The following is a 17,882-nucleotide window of genomic DNA, read 5'->3' as shown; positions in this document are numbered from 1 at the left end:
AGAAACGGTGGCTGAGCACAAGGACCAGCTAACTGCGATGGCGGCGGAGATGGATCTGATGAGGGACCACCAGAAAAAGTTACAGAAGAAGGTGGAGGATCTGGAGAAGAGGTCGCGCAGGCAGAATTTGAGGATCGTTGGCCTCCCGGAGGGCATCGAGGGATCAGACGCAGTGGCATACGTGGCGCGTATGTTTGAGAAGCTGCTGGGTGAAGGTGCGTTTACTCGACCCTTGAAAGTGAACATAGCGCACAGAGCCGCGAGGAAGCCATGGATGAATGAGCCGTCGAGGGCGATGGGGGTACGAATGCACCGGTTCCTGGATAAGGAACAGATCTTGAGGTGGGCCAGGCCTTGAGATGGGGGAGGGGGGAGGGGGGTGCCCCCCCCTCCACCCCCCAGGCTGATCACATGGAATGCGAGAGGGCTGAATGGGCCGTTCAAGAGGGCTGGCGTGTTTGCACATTTGAAGAGGTTGAAGGCGGACGTGGCAATGTTACAAGAGACACACCTGAGAGTAGTCGATCAGACTAGGCTGAGGAAGGGGTGGGTTGGGCAGGTATTTCATTCGGGACTAGACTCTAAAACTAGGGGGGTTGCGATCTTGACCAATAAACGGGTGCCATTTGAGGTAAGGAATATAGTGGCGGACTCGGGGGGTAGGCTTATCATGGTGAGTGGGAAGCTGGAGGGGATGCCGGTGGTATTAATGAATATTTATGTACCAGACTGGGACGTGCGGAGTTTATGAGGCGGGTGTTAGGGACGATTCCGGATCTGGTTTTGCATAGGTTAATATGGTAATTGATCTGAGGTTGGATCGGTCGAGTTCAAGGACAGGGAGGGTGCCAGCCGTGGCGGAGGAGCTCAAGGGGTTTCTGGAACAGATTGGGGGGGGGGGGTTAGACCCTTGGAGGTTTGGACGGCCAAGACTGAAGGAGTTTTCTTTTTTCTCCCATGTACGCAAAGTGTACTCCCGGATTCATTTTTTCATTTTGAACAGGGCTTTACTGGCGGGGTTGGTGGATGCTGAGTACTCGCCGATTGTCATGTCGTGTTATGCCCCACACTGGGTGGATTATGGGTGAGCAAGGAGGGGGGGGGTCAGTGCCCGCAATGGGGATTTAATGTAGGACTGTTAGCAGCTGGGGGATGTGCGGGCGGGTGAGGGAGGCCATCCAGAACTATTTGGAAATAAATGATATGGGGGAAGTTTCGGCAGCAACGGTATGGAAAGCGCTGAAGGCAGTGGTTAGCGGGAGCTAATCTTGATACGGGCTTATAGGAAGAAGGTGGAGTGGGCAGAGATGGATACGCTGGTTCGGGAGATATTCCAGGTGGACAGAAGGTATTCTGAAGCCCCGGAGGCTGTTAATGGAGCGGCAGAAGCTGCAGGTGGAGTTTGGTTTGTTATCCACGGGGAAGGCGGTGGGGCAGTTGAGGAAGGTGAGGGGGGAGCAGTATATGAGAATGGGGAGAAGGCCAGTCGGGTGCTAGCACACCAACAAAGGAAAAGGGAGACGGCCAGGGAGATAGGAAGAATGAAAGATAGAGGGGGAACACGGTCTTGGACCCAGCGGGGGTGAATGGGGTGTTCAAGTAGTTTTATAGTCGGCTGTATGAGTCGGAACCCCCAGCTGGGGTGGAGGGGATGAGGCAGTTTTTGGGAGGGTTGGAGTTTCCGAAGGTGGAGGAAGGGTTGGTGGAGGGGTTGGGACCTCCGATCGGGATTGTAGAAGCAGTAGAGGGATTGGAGGCCATGCATTCGGGCAAGGCCCGGGACCGGACAGCTACGTTTTCTGGGATGCTGGGCCCACTGCTGCTGAGGGCATTAAAGAGGCAAGGGAGGGGGGGGTCGTGTTCTTCCCCCAACAATGTCACAGGCTTCGATCTCATTGATCCTGAAGCGGGAGAAGGACCCAGAGCAATGTGGGTCATACAGACCAATCTCCCTACTGTATGTCTATGCCAAATTGCTGGTCAAAATTTTGGCCTCAAGGATAGAGGACTGTGTTCTGGGGGTGATAGGGTAAGACCAGACAGGGTTTGTTAAAAGCAGGCAGCTAACGGCCAACATTAGAATGCTCCTGAATATGATCATGATGCCCTCAGAGGGGAGGGAGGCGGAGGTAGTGGTCACTATGGATGCGGAGAAGGCCTTCAACCGGGTGGAATGTAATTATTTGTGGGAGGTCCTGGGGACGGTTTGGGCAGGGCTTTATTGACTGGGTTCGGTTGCTGTCCCAGGCACCGGTGGTGAGTGTACGGACGAACCGGGTGAGTTCAGACTACTTTAGACTGCACCAGGGGATAAGGCAAGGATGTCCCCTCTCCCCACTATTGTTTTCCTTGGCTCTAGAGCCATTGGCGATGGCGCTGAGAGCGGCAAAGCACTGGAAGGCGCTAGTCCGGGGGTGAGGGGTGGAACACAGGGTCTCGTTATATGCAGACTACCTACTCCTATATATTTCTGACCCGTTATGTGGGATGGGGAGATTATGCGGATGTTAGGAGAATTTGGCCGGTTCTCGGGGTACAAATTGAGTATGGGTAAAAGTGAGGTTTTTGTGATCTAGGCGAGGGGGCAGGAGAGGAGACTGGGGGAGTTTGAATTGCCGGGAGGGAATGAGTTTCGATATTTACAGGTAAGGGATTTTGCAAGAAGGCAGGTTTCGCCCTTTCCGCTTCTACCGCCTAGGGATTACAGGACAAGGTAGTTTCTAGAACGGGGGTGGGGGAGGGGAAGATTTCGGAAATCTGTAAAGAACTTATAGAGTTGGAGGAAACCCAGATAGGTGATGTAAAACGTAAATGGGAAGATGAGCTGGGTAAGGAGGTAGAGGTGGGACTGTGAGAGTCAACGCATCCTCATCATGTGTCAGGCACAACCTGATACAATTCAAGGTTGTTCACTGGGCATACATGGCAGCCTGGAACAGCAGGTTTTTTGGGGTGGAGGACAAGTGTGTGAGGTGTGCTGGTGGGCCTGCAAACCATGTCCACAGGTTTTGGGCATGCCCGAAGCTTTGGGGATACTGGCAGGGATTTGTGGATGTCATGTCCACGGTACTAAAAACGAGGGTGGCGCCGAGTCCAGAGGTGGCGATTTTTGGACTGTCGGAAGACCCGGGAGTCCAGGGGCCGAGAGAGGCTGACGTTTTGGCCTTTGCCTCCTTGGTAGCCCGGAGACAGATATTGCCAGTGTGGAGGGACTCGAAATCAGGGGTATGGGTTAGTGACATGTCTGGGTTTCTTAGACTTGAGAAAATTAAGTTCGCCCTGAGAGGATCAACGTTAGGGTTCGTCCGGAGGTGGCAGCCATTCATCGACTTCTTCGGAGAAAACTAAACTGGCAGCAGATTCAATTCAATAAGCGGAGGGTAGGGGGGAGTTGGGCAATTTTTTTTTGTCTAGATTAGATGGGAACAGTGGAAAATGGAGGGATGTGTTACGCACTGAACTATGTTTACATTTGTATTTGTATCTTTTATTGTTATAAAACCATAAATGCCTTAATAAAATGTTTCTTAAAAAGTAGCATGAGAGGCATTGACAGGGTGGATAGTCAGAGGCTTTTTCCAAGGGTTGGAAGTGTCAATTACAAGGAGGCACAGGTAAGAGGGGAAAGTTTAAGGGAGATGTGCGGGGTATGTTTTTCATGCAGAGAGTGGTGGGTGCCTGGAACCCGCTGTCAGAGGATTTGGTGGAAGCAGGCACATTACCAACATTTAAGAGGCATCTGGGTGGTTACATGAATAGGGAGGAAAAGAGGTATATGGACCGGGTAAGTTTTTTATTTAGTTAGGGCATCAGAATCGGCACATCCTGTGCTGCACTTTTCTTTGTTCTTTCCAAACTAAAGCAGATAATGAAACCATGAGCAGCACAATTACAGAACTGAAACAAGTTAAAACTTCACTGGAGACTAAACTTGCCAATGGGGAAACTAAAGTGAAGGACAACTTTCTGTTACAGATAAAGAACAGACAGAAATAAGATCAGGAACTGTAAATTTGACACTGAAAACCAAGGCACTGGATGTCTCAGATATGCTGAAAACCATTGAGTTAAATGACAAGATTCATAAACTAGCAAAACGACTTGGCAAAATGCAACAGCAAACAAATGTTTGGCTGAAGTTTTGAGACAAATTGAAATTAAAGTTCAATTGGTAAAACGTGTACATCCAGCAAGAACCTGACAGACATCATGGAAAAGGAAAATTTGAGTCCACTCGAGGAATGAACTGAGTGTACCTTCCCTGTGGAAGGAATGGGACAAACTTTCAGGCCAAAATACTGCGGCTCTTTTGCCAGCAAGAATTTCTGGTCCCAACGATAATGATCCCCCACACTGTGTTCTCCAGCAGTGATAGTGCGGAGCATGCAAAACCCCATAGATATCGGCAGGATCCTGATGATCCTGCCACCGGCCAATGACTGGTTGTCTCCAGTGATGTAAAATATGCCGGAGGGGGATGGGGAAATCCCGCCACAAACAGGCAAGTTGTTGACAAAGAAACACAACTCGAAGGAGTGCAAAACATGAATCAAATGGTGCTCACAAAATACTAGAAATGCAGAGTACTGGCATTCCTCCCAATGTCACAGACTGAGATTTGGAAGAACTGTCAAGTTTCAAGCCCATCTGAATTCATCAAGTCAGAGAATTGAGATGGGGAAGCAGGAATAGCAAGTACGAATTGAATTGTAATTGTCTACAGAAAGGAGGAAAGTTTTTTTAGCTAACAAAGGGGGATTTGTGGTGTTGGCTGCATGCCAATGTAAGGTAAAGATGCTTGTGTCATGTGAGAGTACCTTTAACACATGGATGTTTAAGCAATGTACCTTTAAGAAAACAGTGATGTCAGAGAGTGGGTGGAGCTGAGCTCAGGTCAGCCATTTTGGAAGTTTAGTTTTACAGTTTGGAGGAAAAGAGCTTGGTGTGTGTCTGTGTTTTTCAGTGAGCTGGATCTCTGCCATAAAGGACCATCTCTGGATCATTTGGGTGATTTAAACTCATAATTGTAAAGCCTTTAACCTGATGTGATTTGTTTAAAGTTATTAAGTCTCTTGGAAGTTTGAAGGAACATTTTAAGGAATTATTTACTGTTGCAATATTTTCTGAGTTATCTTTGAAGTAAGGGGTGTTAAGAGAGCCAATGTTTATTTAAGATGTTAAGTTGAATTCATGGAATAAAGTGTTTTGTGTTTTAAAAACCCAGGTGTCCATAATTGTAATCCCACACCAAGGAAAAAGTCGTGTGCTAGGAAAAGCAACAAATCCATTAAAGGGAGAGGGTTGGTTGAACTCCATGATACAATTTGGGGTTCTGCAAACGCCTCGCCGATAACACTTGGCAGAACAAGGGTTAAATGAGTCTGCAAAATAGAAGCGCCCATGGCATGTTAGTGTCACTTAGTCAAAGACTCTGGAAGAGAAGAGTCTAGAAATAGAACTTGTGCATGTTGGTTTATGCAGGTGTGCGTGTGTGTCGACAGGTGTGCTTGTGTGTGCCTGCAGGTATGCTTGTATATCTGTCGGCTTGCTTGTGTGTCTTCAGGTGTGCTTGTGTGTCTACAGGTGTGTTTGTGTATCTGCAGGTGCTTCTGTTCATTTGCAGGTGTTCTTGCGTATCCACAGGTGTGCTTCTTTGTCTGCAGATTTACTTGTGAGTCTACAGGTGTGCTTTGTCTGCAGGTGGGCTTGTTTCTTCTGCAGGTGCGCTGGTGCTTCTGCAGGTGCGCTGGTGCTTCTGCAGGTGCGCTGGTGCTTCTGCAGGTGTGCTGGTGCTTCTGCAGGTATGCTTGTGCATCTTAGGTTTGCTTGTGAGTCTGTAGGTATGCTTCTGTGCCTTCAGGTTTGCGTGTGTGCCTACAGGTGCGCTTGTGTATCTACAGGTGTGCTTGTGTATCTGTAGACTTGTTTATGTATCTTCAGGTGTGCTTGTGTGTCTACAGGTGTTCTTGTGTTTCTGTAGGTGTGCTTATGTGTCTACAGGTGTGCTTCTTTGTTTGCAAGCTTGCTTGTGTACCTGCAGGTGCGCCTGTTCGTCTGCAGGTGTTCTTGCGTATCCACAGGTGTGCTTCTTTGTTTGCAGGTTTACTTGTGAGTCTACAGGTGTGCTTCTGTCTGCAGGTGTGCTTGTGCTTCTGCAGGTGTGCTTGTACATCTGCAGGTTTGCTTGTGTGTCTGCGGGTGTGCTTGTGTGTCTGCGGGTGTGCTTGTGTGTCTGCAGTTGTGTTTGTGTGTCTGCAGGTGTGCTTGTGCTTCTGCAGGTGTGCTTGTGCTTCTGCAGGTTTGCTTGTGTGTCTGCGGGTGTGCTTGTGTGTCTGCGGGTGTGCTTGTGTGTCTGCGGGTGTGCTTGTGTGTCTGCAGGTGTGTTTGTGCAACTACGGTGTGCTTGTGTGTCTGCAGGTGTGTTTGTGTGTCTGCAGGTGTGTTTGTGTGTCTGCAGGTGTGTTTGTGCAACTACGGTGTGCTTGTGTGTCTGCATGTGTGCTTGTGTCCTTGCAGGTTTGCTTCTAAGTCGAAGGGTTTGCCTGCATGTGCTTCTTTGTGCATGTGTGTTTGTGTGTCTGCAGGTGTGTTTGTGTGTCTGCAGGTGTGTTTGTGTGTCTGCAGGAGTGCTTGTGTGTCTCCAAGTGTGCTTGTGAGTCTGTAGGAATGCTTATCGTGGGTGTCCTCTATCCAGGATGCAATGATTAATAGAATGGGCAGATAGAGTTCTGGCAACAATTATAGAATGTTTATTAGAGTCATTGAATTGAGTGTGATGACTGCTATCTGCATGTAAGTGTTAATGTGTTCCTTTTCCAGGCCCAGTTCCCCCCAGACTGCGAGGAGGCCCTGACACATGTTCGGGAAGAGTTGAATTTTACAAGAATTCCACCTGGGGAACCATTTGCAATCGTAACTGGGATATCGTGGACGCCTCGATTGTCTGCAGACAGCTCAAGTGTGGGGTGGCCGTGTCTGTGAATACTAGCTTCGCCCCAGGAGTAGATCCTATCTGGCTGGATGACGTGGAGTGTGTTGGGACAGAGGCCACCATTAGTGAATGTCCATCAGACCAGCGGAATGTCAGCAATTGCACGCACAGTCAGGATGCTGGAGTTACTTGCTCAGGTCAGGAGTGGTGAGACAGAATGCTGAAACGTTTACAACATTATAGTTCACGAGTTCAGGAAAGGCCCACGCTTCATCCTCTGGGAGACTTGAGTTAGCTGATCAATTAGGAGGTTAAATCAACTCCTACAGTATCTGCATAACAGACTTGAGGGGCTAAGATTCCTCCTGTTCCTATGTAAAAGGTTCAAAGTGCTGAATGGCTCTTCCTGTTTCTTAATGATGTGGAGATGCCGGCGTTGGACTGGGGTGAGCACAGTAAGAAGTCTTACAACACCAGGTTAAAGTCCAACAGGTTTGTTTCGATGTCACTAGCTTTCGGAGCGCTGCTCCTTCCTCAGGTGAATGAAGAAGTATGTTCCAGAAACATATATATAGACAGATTCAAAGATGCCAGACAATGCTTGGAATGCGAGCATTAGCAGGTGATTAAATCTTTACAGATCCAGAGATGGGGTAACCCCAAGTTAAAGAGGTGTGAATTGTCCTGGCTTGACACAATTCACACCTCTTTAACCTGGGGTTACCCCATCTCTGGATCTGTAAAGATTTAATCACCTGCTAATGCTCGCATTCCAAGCATTGTCTGGCATCTTTGAATCTGTCTATATATATGTTTCTGGAACATACCTCTTCATTCACCTGAGGAAGGAGCAGCGCTCCGAAAGCTAGTGACATCGAAACAAACCTGTTGGACTTTAACCTGGTGTTGTAAGACTTCTTACTGTTTCTTAATGGATTGAGGGCAAACTTTTGAGGATTAAAACCACAGGAGGAGAATGATCCAATTTTGTTTTTTCTTTGCCAGGACCTTTCCCCGTCAGACTGACCAGTGGAAACGACAAGTGCTCGGGGAGAGTAGAGATCCTTTACCAGTCCACCTGGTGGATGGTCTGTGATGATGGCTGGGATTTCACCGAGGGGAATATCGTCTGTCAGCAGTTGAACTGTGGGAAGGCTGAGTCAATAACCGGGACTTACCATGGACAAGGGGGCGGCGAGGTCCTGCTTAGTGGTGTGAGGTGTGACGGGACAGAACGCTCCCTGGACCAATGTATCTCCAACCCGCTCGGTGCCAACAGCAGTTCCCAGTGTCAACATGCTGGGGTCATCTGCTCAGGTATGCTGGCAATTTTCGCTGCACTTATAATAAAGCAAATTACATAGATACATATACATACATACATAAATTGGTGTTCAATCATAGAATCATAGAATTTACAATGCAGAAGGAGGCCATTCGGCCCATCAAGTCTGCACCAACCCTTGGAAACAGCACCCTACCCAAGCCCACACCTCCACCCTATCCTCGTAATCCAGTAACCTCATCTAACCTTTTTGGACACTAAGTGTAATTTAGCATGGCCAATCCACCTAACCTCCCACAAACTCCCTTCATCTCTCACCCCTGTACTCACTGACCTACATTGGTTTCTGGTTCAAAAGTACCTCAATTTGAAAATTCTCTTAGTTCTGTACAAATTACTCCATGGCCCATGCTCTTTCTTATCTCTGTAACCTTCTCCAGCCAACAATCCTCAACTTCATGTTCAAATCCCTCCACGACTCTTATCACCTTCCTATTTCTGTAATCTTTGCCAGTTCATCAATTTTCATCCTTGTTTTCAAATCTCTCTATAGCCCTCTTTCCCTCCCTATTTCCCTATCCGCGGAAAGTCCTGCTTGATTGACACCTCTTCTCACAGTTTAAATATTCTGTCCCTCCGCTACCAGTGCACAGTAGCTGCAGTATACGTCGTCCAAAATTTTCTAAACCACCCAGCGTGAGGGATAAGGAAAGTAAAGATTGGTGGAATGGAAGTCTAGTGTTCTGGATACCATTATAGATTATCATAGAATTTACAGTGCAGAAGGAGGCCATTCGGCCCATTGAGTCTGCACCGGCTCTTGGAAAGAGCACCCTACCCAAGGTCAACACCTCCACCCTATCCCCATAACCCAGTAACCCCACCCAGCACTAAGGGCAATTTTGGATCCTAAGGGCAATTTATCATGGCCAATCCACCTAACCTGCACATCTTTGGACTGTGGGAGGAAACCGGAGCACCCGGAGGAAACCCACGCACACACGGGGAGGATGTGCAGACTCCGCACAGACAGTGACCCAAGCCGGAATCGAACCTGGGCCCCTGGAGTGTCATAATATTCAGATAAACATCATGGTGCAAATACACATACACACTGATGGACAGATCAACGGACCAATCAACACACACGCAACATCACAGCCAATCACAAGCAAGGGCACACACACTATAAAACGGGGAACACCACAGTTCCCGCTCATTCCAGCAGTAGACAGCTCAGGGCACAGAGCTCACAGCAAGCCACTCAGACATTCACCATGTGCTGAGTTCCTCTCCAAGATAATGTTACGGCTGGGTCCACAGGTTAAAGGGTAATGAACGAACCACAGTAACAAGTTTACAGATGTTGTTATTGATAGTAATAAAACAGAGTTGTACCATCTGCAACCATGTTGGTTCGTCTGTGTAGCAGAGCACCCAACACGACATGGAGCTGTGAAGCAATTGTGCTATCCACAATGCTACCGTGCTGCCCTTATAGAAGGAGTATTAGAATTATGGAAAGGAGGCAATGATTGATAGAATGGGAGGGTAGAATTCTGAACAGATTTAATGGAATGGCTATTAAAGCCAGTGAATTTGGTGTCATGAGAGCTTTCTCTATGTTGTGGCATCTGCTCACAATGTAAATATTGTATTGCTGCTTTTCCAGGTCCAAAGCCCCTCAGTCTGTGTGGGATCCTGACTTGTGTTCAGGAATAATTGAAGTTCCCAGCCCAGGTCACACGCCATTCTGACTTGGAAATATATTGGCTGTTACTGTGCTACCGCTGGGTCAGAATCCTTTAATTGCCTCCCTAACAGCACTTTGGGTGTACTTGTGCCACATAGACTGCAGCAGTTCACAAAGGCAGCTCACTACCCCTTCCCCATGGGTAATTCACGATGGACAATAAATGTTGTCCTTGTCAGTAATGCTTATACCCCATGAATGGATATAAAAACTCTTTGGAGACATCACGTTGACTGTTCCATTGGTCTTATCTTTCCCTATCTATCAGATGCCACATCTGGAACGTTTCTTTAATTCTGTTGCTCGCATACACCCTTCTGGGATCAATTCCTACTGCGGAGCATGAACACATAAATAATGGTTGGTCTTCCAGTGCAGTATTTTATGAGAATTCCTGTTCAAGGTTCAACCTTTTGGATAAAACAATAAATTGTATGCTTAGTAAATGTAAACGAACCCCTGACACTATTTCGAAGATGAGGCAGGAAGTCATCCCCAGTACAAAATCTGGATAATATTTATCCGTCAACAAACATCACAAAAAGCAAATTGTTTGGGAATTTCTATTTGTCGGAGTTTGCTGAGTTCAAATTATCTGCCGTGTTTCCTGCATAACGGTGGTTACACTTCAAAACAAGAGTACCTCAATGGCTGTAAAGTGCTTTGCTATATCCAGTGTCGTGAAAATCGTGATATAAATTCAAGTTTTTCTTGATCTGACCACCACTGGTATTTGTTGCTCATTGCCCTAGAGATGTTGAGCTACAGCTTTGAACCACAGGAGCTTTACACCTACGGTGCTGTTAGGAAGGGATTTGACTCCGCAACAGTAAAGGTGTGGTGGTATGTATTAGGGGTCATGTGGGACTGTGAAGCCGTGATGCTATTGGCTGACAGATCCCGGGTCCTGGTTGGCTGTTGACTCCTGGCTCCGCCCTGAAGGCGGAGTATAAGAACCCGAGCTTCTCCCCGCCGCTTCATTCTGTTGCTGAACTGCTGGGGACAAGTCTCGCTTAATAAAGCCTCATCGACTTCACCACTACTCGTCTCTCTCGTAAGTCATTGTGCGCTACAATTTATTAAGCGAGCTTAAAGGACTATGGAGCTCCGGATCGCCCCGGAATGCCTGCGGATCAGCCCCCACGCAGCGAACTCGGCCGCAGTATTTAAACACTGGCAAGCTTGTTTTGAAGGCTACCTCCGAACGGCCCCCGGCCGGATCACAGAAGACCAGAAAATGCAGGTCCTGCATTCGAGGGTAAGCCCGGAAATTTACCCTCTCGTAGAAGACGCAGAGGATTTCCCGACGGCGCTCGCAGCACTGAAGAGCATCTACGTTCGCCCCGTGAACCAGGTCTACGCGCGCTACCAACTCGCAACGAGACGGCAAAGTCCCGGAGAATCGTTAGAAGAATTCTACGCCGCGCTGCTAATTTCAGGAGGGGGCTGCAGCTGCCCGCCGGTGAACGCGATCGAACACACGGACATGCTAATTCGCGATGCGTTTGTGGCAGGTATGAACTCTCCCCAAATCCGCCAAAGACTTTTAGAAAGAGAGTCGCTAGGACTCTCAGAGGCACGGGCCATTGCAGATTCCCTAGATGTGGCCTCGCAAAACGCCCGCGCCTACAGCCCCGACCGCGCGGCAGCCCCTTGGGCTCCGTGGACCCCCGTCGCGACAAACCCCCCCCCTCCCTCACAGGCTTGCGCGGTTAAAGCGCCGGAACATCCCGGGGGGGCCCGCTGCTATTTCTGCGGGCAAGCGAAACACCCCCGCCAGCGCTGCCCGGCCCGCGCAGCTATTTGAAAAAGCTGCGGCAAGAAGGGCCATTACGCGGCTGTGTGCCGGTCCCGGGGGGTCGCCGCAATCCCCGGAGAAGAACGAGCTCAGCGTATCCCAAACGCTCCCCAACCCTCCCAGCGCCCCATGTGCGAACCGCGGGCGCCGCCATTTAGGGTCCCGGGCACCACGAGGGGAGGATGGGCGCCGCCATCTTGTGACCTCCCCAGCCACGTGCGATTCATGGGGGCGGCCATTTTGTCCACCCCCGACCACGTGCGATCCATGGGGGTGGCCATTTTGTCCACCCCCGGCCGCGTGCGATTCATGGACGCCGCCATCGTGGATGACAACAAAGGACCCCAGCATCGACGGCTCCACGGGGTCCGAAGAAGACGCCGAGACACTACGACCACGACTGGCTTCGGTGACGCTGGATCAATCACGGCCCCGGACGCTCCAGACGACGACAACAACGGTGCTGATCAACGGACACGAGACATCATGCCTGATCGACTCCGGGAGCACCGAAAGTTTCATTCACCCAGACACGGTAAGATGCTGTTTTCTGACCATCCATCCAAGTACGCAAAAGATTTCCCTAGCTGCAGGATCCCACTCCGTAGAGATCAAAGGGTTCTGCATCGCGAACCTAACGGTGCAAGGGAGGGAGTTTAAAAACTACAGGCTCTACGTCCTTCCCCAACTCTGCGCGCCCACATTACTGGGATTAGATTTCCAGTGTAACCTGCAGAGCCTAACATTTCAATTCGGCGGCCCAATACCCCCACTCACTATCTGCGGCCTCACAACTCTCAAGGTTGAATCGCCGTCCTTGTTTGCAAACCTCACCCCGGATTGCAAACCCGTCGCCACTAGGAGCAGACGGTACAGCGCCCAGGACCGGATATTTATTCAGTCTGAAGTCCAGCGGTTGCTGAAGGAAGGCATAATCCAGGCCAGCAATAGTCCCTGGAGAGCCCAGGTGGTAGTAGTAAAGACCGGGGAGAAGCAAAGGATGGTCATAGACTATAGCCAGACCATCAACAGGTACACACAGCTAGATGCGTACCCTCTACCCCGCATATCCGACATGGTAAATCGGATTGCCCAGTATAAGGTTTTCTCCACCGTGGACCTCAAGTCCGCCTACCACCAGCTCCCCATCCGCCCAGGTGACCGCAAGTACACAGCCTTCGAGGCAGACGGGCGTCTATACCACTTCCTAAGGGTCCCATTTGGTGTCACGAACGGGGTCTCGGTCTTCCAACGGGAGATGGACCGAATGGTTGACCAGCACGGGTTGTAGGCCACGTTCCCGTATCTCGGCAACGTAACCATCTGCGGCCACGATCAGCAGGACCACGACGCCAACCTCCAAAAATTCCTCCAGACCGCTAACGCCTTGAACCTCACATACAATGAGGAAAAGTGCGTTTTTAGCACAAACCGGTTGGCCATCCTGGGATACGTAGTGCGCAATGGGATAATAGGCCCCGACCCCGAACGCATGCGCCCCCTTATGGAATTTCCCCTCCCCCACTGCTCCAAAGCCCTGAAACGTTGCCTGGGTTTCTTTTCATATTACGCCCAGTGGGTCCCCCAGTATGCAGACAAGGCCCGCCCGCTAATACAGACCACTACCTTCCCCCTGTCGACAGAGGCTCGCCAGGCCTTCAGCCGCATCAAAGCGGATATCGCAAAGGCCACGATGCGCGCCATCGACGAGTCCCTCCCCTTCCAGGTCGAGAGCGACGCATCCGACGTAGCTCTGGCGGCCACCCTTAACCAAGCGGGCAGACCCGTGGCCTTTTTCTCCCGAACCCTCCACGCCTCAGAAATCCTCCACTCCTCAGTGGAAAAGGAAGCCCAAGCCATAGTGGAAGCTGTGCGACATTGGAGGCATTACCTGGCCGGCAGGAGATTCACTCTCCTCACCGACCAACGGTCGGTAGCCTTCATGTTCGATAATGCACAGCGGGGCAAAATTAAAAATGACAAGATCTTAAGGTGGAGGATCGAGCTCTCCACCTTCAACTACGAGATCTTGAACCGTCCCGGAAAGCTGAATGAGCCGTCCGATGCCCTATCCCGCGGCACATGTGCCAACGCACAAATAGACCGTCTCCAAGCCCTCCACGAGGACCTCTGCCACCCGGGGGTCACTCGGTTCTACCATTTTATAAAGTCCCGCAACCTCCCCTACTCTGTGGAGGAGGTCCGTACAGTCACCAGGAACTGCCACATCTGCGCGGAGTGCAAACCGCACTTTTTCAGGCCGGATAGAGCGCACCTGATCACAGCTTCCCGCCCCTTTGAACGCCTCAGTCTGGATTTCAAAGGGCCCCTCCCCTCCACCGACCGCAACACATACTTCCTGAACGTGGTGGACGAGTACTCCCGTTTCCCCTTTGCCATCCCCTGCCTCGACATGACAGCGGCCACAGTCATTAAAGCCCTTGGCACCATATTCACACTGTTCGGTTGCCCCACATATATCCATAGCGCCCGCCGGCAACACACACACCCCCCCGACACCGATCATCCCCTCCCTGCCACCGGCGCACCCCGCGACCGCCCCCTTCCCGGGAGGGTCGGTCCTCCTCCCGTGCCCGCCCAGGAGTAAAACAGGAACAAACACCGAAACGCTCCCGGAGATGACAACGCTCGGAACAAACACCTGCACCACCACCGGGGCTGAGGCGATCGACGAGGAAGACCAGACCGCCCGCTCGACTCGTGGCATCGGCGTGACACCAAGAATGTTGTTGGACTGTAACAAAAAATTTTTTCTCTTACTAATATTGTAGTTTCACAAACCTTGTACATCGCCCAGTGTAGGGCTAAAACTGTAATAACATGCCCGAAAATTTCCTCCCAGGACCAGCCTTGTAAACCCCTACCACCATGCGAACCACCACCCCGCCGGGTTCCTTTTTAACAAGGGGTGAATGTGGTGGTATGTATTAGGGGTCATGTGGGACTGTGAAGCCGTGATGCTATTGGCTGACAGATCCCGGGTCCTGGTTGGCTGTTGACTCCTGGCTCCGCCCTGAAGGCGGAGTATAAGAACCCGAGCTTCTCCCCGCCGCTTCATTCTGTTGCTGAACTGCTGGGGACAAGTCTCGCTTAATAAAGCCTCATCGACTTCATCACTACTCGTCTCTCTCGTAAGTCATTGTGCGCTACAAAAGGAAAGTCAACACAGATCCAAGTCAAGATAATGGATGACATGGATGAGAACTTGTACATGGTGGTATTCCCATAGGTCTGCAGTCCTTCTAGGTGGTAGAGGTTGTGGGTTTGGGAGATGGTATTAAAGGAGGCTTGGTGATTTGTTGCAGTGTATCTTGCAATTGGTACACACTGCTGCAACTGTGTGTTAGTGGTGGAGGGTATGAGTGCCTTAGATGGTGGATGGGATGCTGATAAAATAACCTCCTTTGTTCTGAATGAGGGCCACGATTCTTGAGTATTATTCGAATTACATTCATCTGGGCATCTCTCCTGGCTTGTAGGTGGTGGACAGACTTTGGGGAGATGGAAGGCGAGTCACTTGCTGCAGAATTCCCAGCCTATTGTCATGTGACAGTACCTTTAAGAAATGGATATTTAAGCAATGTACCTTTCAGAAAACAGTGATGTCAGAGAGTGGGTGGAGCTGGGCTTTAGGTCAGCTATTTTGCAGTTTAGTTTTGCAGGTTTGAAAAGAGCTTGAGGAGTGTCTGTGTTTGCAGTGAGCTGGATCTCTGCCATGAAAGACTATCTCTGGATCATTTGGGTGATTTAAACTGATAATAGTAAAGCCTTTAACCTGATGTGATTCTGTTTAAAGGTGTTAAGTCTCTTGGACGTTTGAAGGAACATTTTGAGGAATTATTTACTGTTGCAATATTTTCTGAGTTATCTTTGAAGTAAGGGGTGTTAAGAGATCCAATGTTTATTTCAGATGTTACGTTGAGTTCATGGAATAAACATTGTTTTGTGTTTAAAAACCCACGTGTCCATAATTGTAATCCCACACCGAGGGAACAAGCCGTGTGCTAGGAAAAGCAACAAATACATTAAAGGGAGAGTTTGGTTGAACTCCATGATACATTTTTGGGTTCTGAAAACACCTTGCCCATAACACTATGAACTGATTTTTTAGCCACAGTACTTACTTAGCCTGTTCAAATGAAGTTTCTGATCAACAGTAACCCCCAAGATGTTGATTGCAGGAGACTCAACAATGGTATTGTCATTGTATGTCAAGGAGAGATGGTTAGATTCTCTGTTATTGGAGATGGTCATTGCAAAGCACTTGTATGGCGCAAATGTTATTTGTTCAAGCTTGAACGTTATTCAGGTCTTGCTGAGGCGGACTGCTTCAGTATATAAGATGTTATAAATGGTACTGAGTGTTATGCAATCGTTAGTGAACATCCCCATTTCTGACATTATGATTAAGGGAAGATTATTGATGAAGTAGTTAATTAATTAATTAATAATCGCAATCGCTTATTGAATCTAGTTTGCCTCCACACATACCATAACAAACTCCTGCAACAATGTCTTGCATTGACAATCCGATAGCTTCGTGGTCACCATAACCAAGACTAACTTTTAATTCCAGATTAATTAATTTAATTTAAATTCCACCTGCTGCCATTGTGGATTTGAACCTGTGTAGCAGAGCATTAGCCTGGGTCTCTAGTCTCTAGTAATATTACCATTAATGCCTACTGTCCCTTCAACCTTGTTAAATTCCTGTTAAAATGACACATTTGTACAGATTATCCCAAACCAGTTTAACCATGTTATCCAATGTTCCCATCCCTCTTCCAGGTCCAGTGCCCATACGACTGGTGAACGGTACCAACATGTGTTCTGGGAGAGTTGAAGTCTATCATAAATCCGTCTGGGGAACTGTGTGTGACAATGGCTGGAATGTCAACGCAGCGAGTGTGGTCTGCAGAATGTTGAACTGTGGGCAGGCCTTGTCAGCAACAAAAGGCGCTTACTACGGAGAGGGCACTGAGGACATCTGGTTGGATAATGTGACGTGTCAGGGGACAGAGCTTGTTATTGCTCAGTGCTATTCCAACCCAGCTTACTGCACACACAGGAAGGATGCTGGAGTAATCTGCTCAGGTAAGTGGAGTTACCTGTTCCTTGAGCCTGTTATTTCTTTCACAATATATATCTATAATGGAAGAGATTCCTGAACACGTTTCCACCTTACGGCTAGAAGAGAGCAGGGGAGTGCAATTTGTCTGGCCAATCAGTTTGGCTGGCAGTGCTTGTATCTTCCTGCTGAGGGGTGGAAGTCTGGATCCTCAGCTTAATCATGCCACCCGTTGCATTTTATTGCTGCGGGGAAAGCTTTTAAAACTTGGTCTGTCTGCCCTCCACCCCCTTAAATCCAACCCTACGATTCAATCTCAGGGAAAGGGAGTCAGGGCTAGGGAACTGAGTTTATGGCAGTCTTCAGTCTTCACGATATTTACTTGAAGGAAATTTATGCTCATTCAGAACTGGACATTGGTCAAGCAATGTGACAAAACAGACTGTGCTCCCATCTCTTTTCTAGGTCCGGTACCCATACGCCTGGTGAACGGTAGCAACATGTGCACTGGGAGAGTTGAGGTCTATCGTAACTCCGTCTGGGGGACCGTTTGCGACAATGGCTGGGATATAAATGCAGCGAGTGTTGTCTGCAGATTGTTGAACTGTGGGACAGCCCTGTCAGCTCGGACTGGAGCATACTATGGAGAGGGAACTGGGGACATCTGGACTACAAAGTGTCTTGGGACAGAGCCTGCTCTTGATCAGTGCTCTGTCAACGCTGGGGGAGTGAAGAACTGCACACATATCCAGGACGCTGGAGTGACCTGTTCAGGTTAGTCAGCTCACGCAGCATGCTATTCATAATTACCAGGGCTCGTGCCTCTAGGGGGACCCAAGTTCAAAGGCCATGTAGTTGTAAATCTAGATGGTCAGCGTCCAAGTCAGGCAATCTGCCACATAGCCCATCCCAATTGACAGGCTAATAGTTCTGAACAACACACTCATTGGTCAAGCAGCAGGATGTGCCAAATTCTTTACTTACTTACCTCATGGATGTCTATCCAGGTCTTGTAGAGGTTTTGGA

The 17,882-nt window shown here is 49.2% G+C and overlaps 1 protein-coding gene across 1 annotated transcript in view; it reads left to right on the top strand.

Moving 5' to 3' along the window:
• LOC140408489 (scavenger receptor cysteine-rich domain-containing protein DMBT1-like) overlaps nucleotides 1-17,882 on the top strand; it is a 231,948-nt gene that overhangs the window by 175,274 nt on the left and 38,792 nt on the right. Inside the window, exons 7-10 of the mRNA XM_072495741.1 lie at nucleotides 6,820-7,128; nucleotides 7,937-8,248; nucleotides 16,577-16,882; nucleotides 17,322-17,630. Coding sequence (XP_072351842.1) covers nucleotides 6,820-7,128; nucleotides 7,937-8,248; nucleotides 16,577-16,882; nucleotides 17,322-17,630 — 1,236 coding nt within the window. The remainder of the gene's footprint in view (nucleotides 1-6,819; nucleotides 7,129-7,936; nucleotides 8,249-16,576; nucleotides 16,883-17,321; nucleotides 17,631-17,882) is intronic.

The sequence above is a fragment of the Scyliorhinus torazame genome, chromosome 3 (assembly GCF_047496885.1).
Source record: "Scyliorhinus torazame isolate Kashiwa2021f chromosome 3, sScyTor2.1, whole genome shotgun sequence".
NCBI classification, from domain to species: domain Eukaryota; kingdom Metazoa; phylum Chordata; class Chondrichthyes; order Carcharhiniformes; family Scyliorhinidae; genus Scyliorhinus; species Scyliorhinus torazame.
Note: the sequence above shows the minus strand (reverse complement) of the source record. Positions and strands in the feature narration are given on the sequence as shown.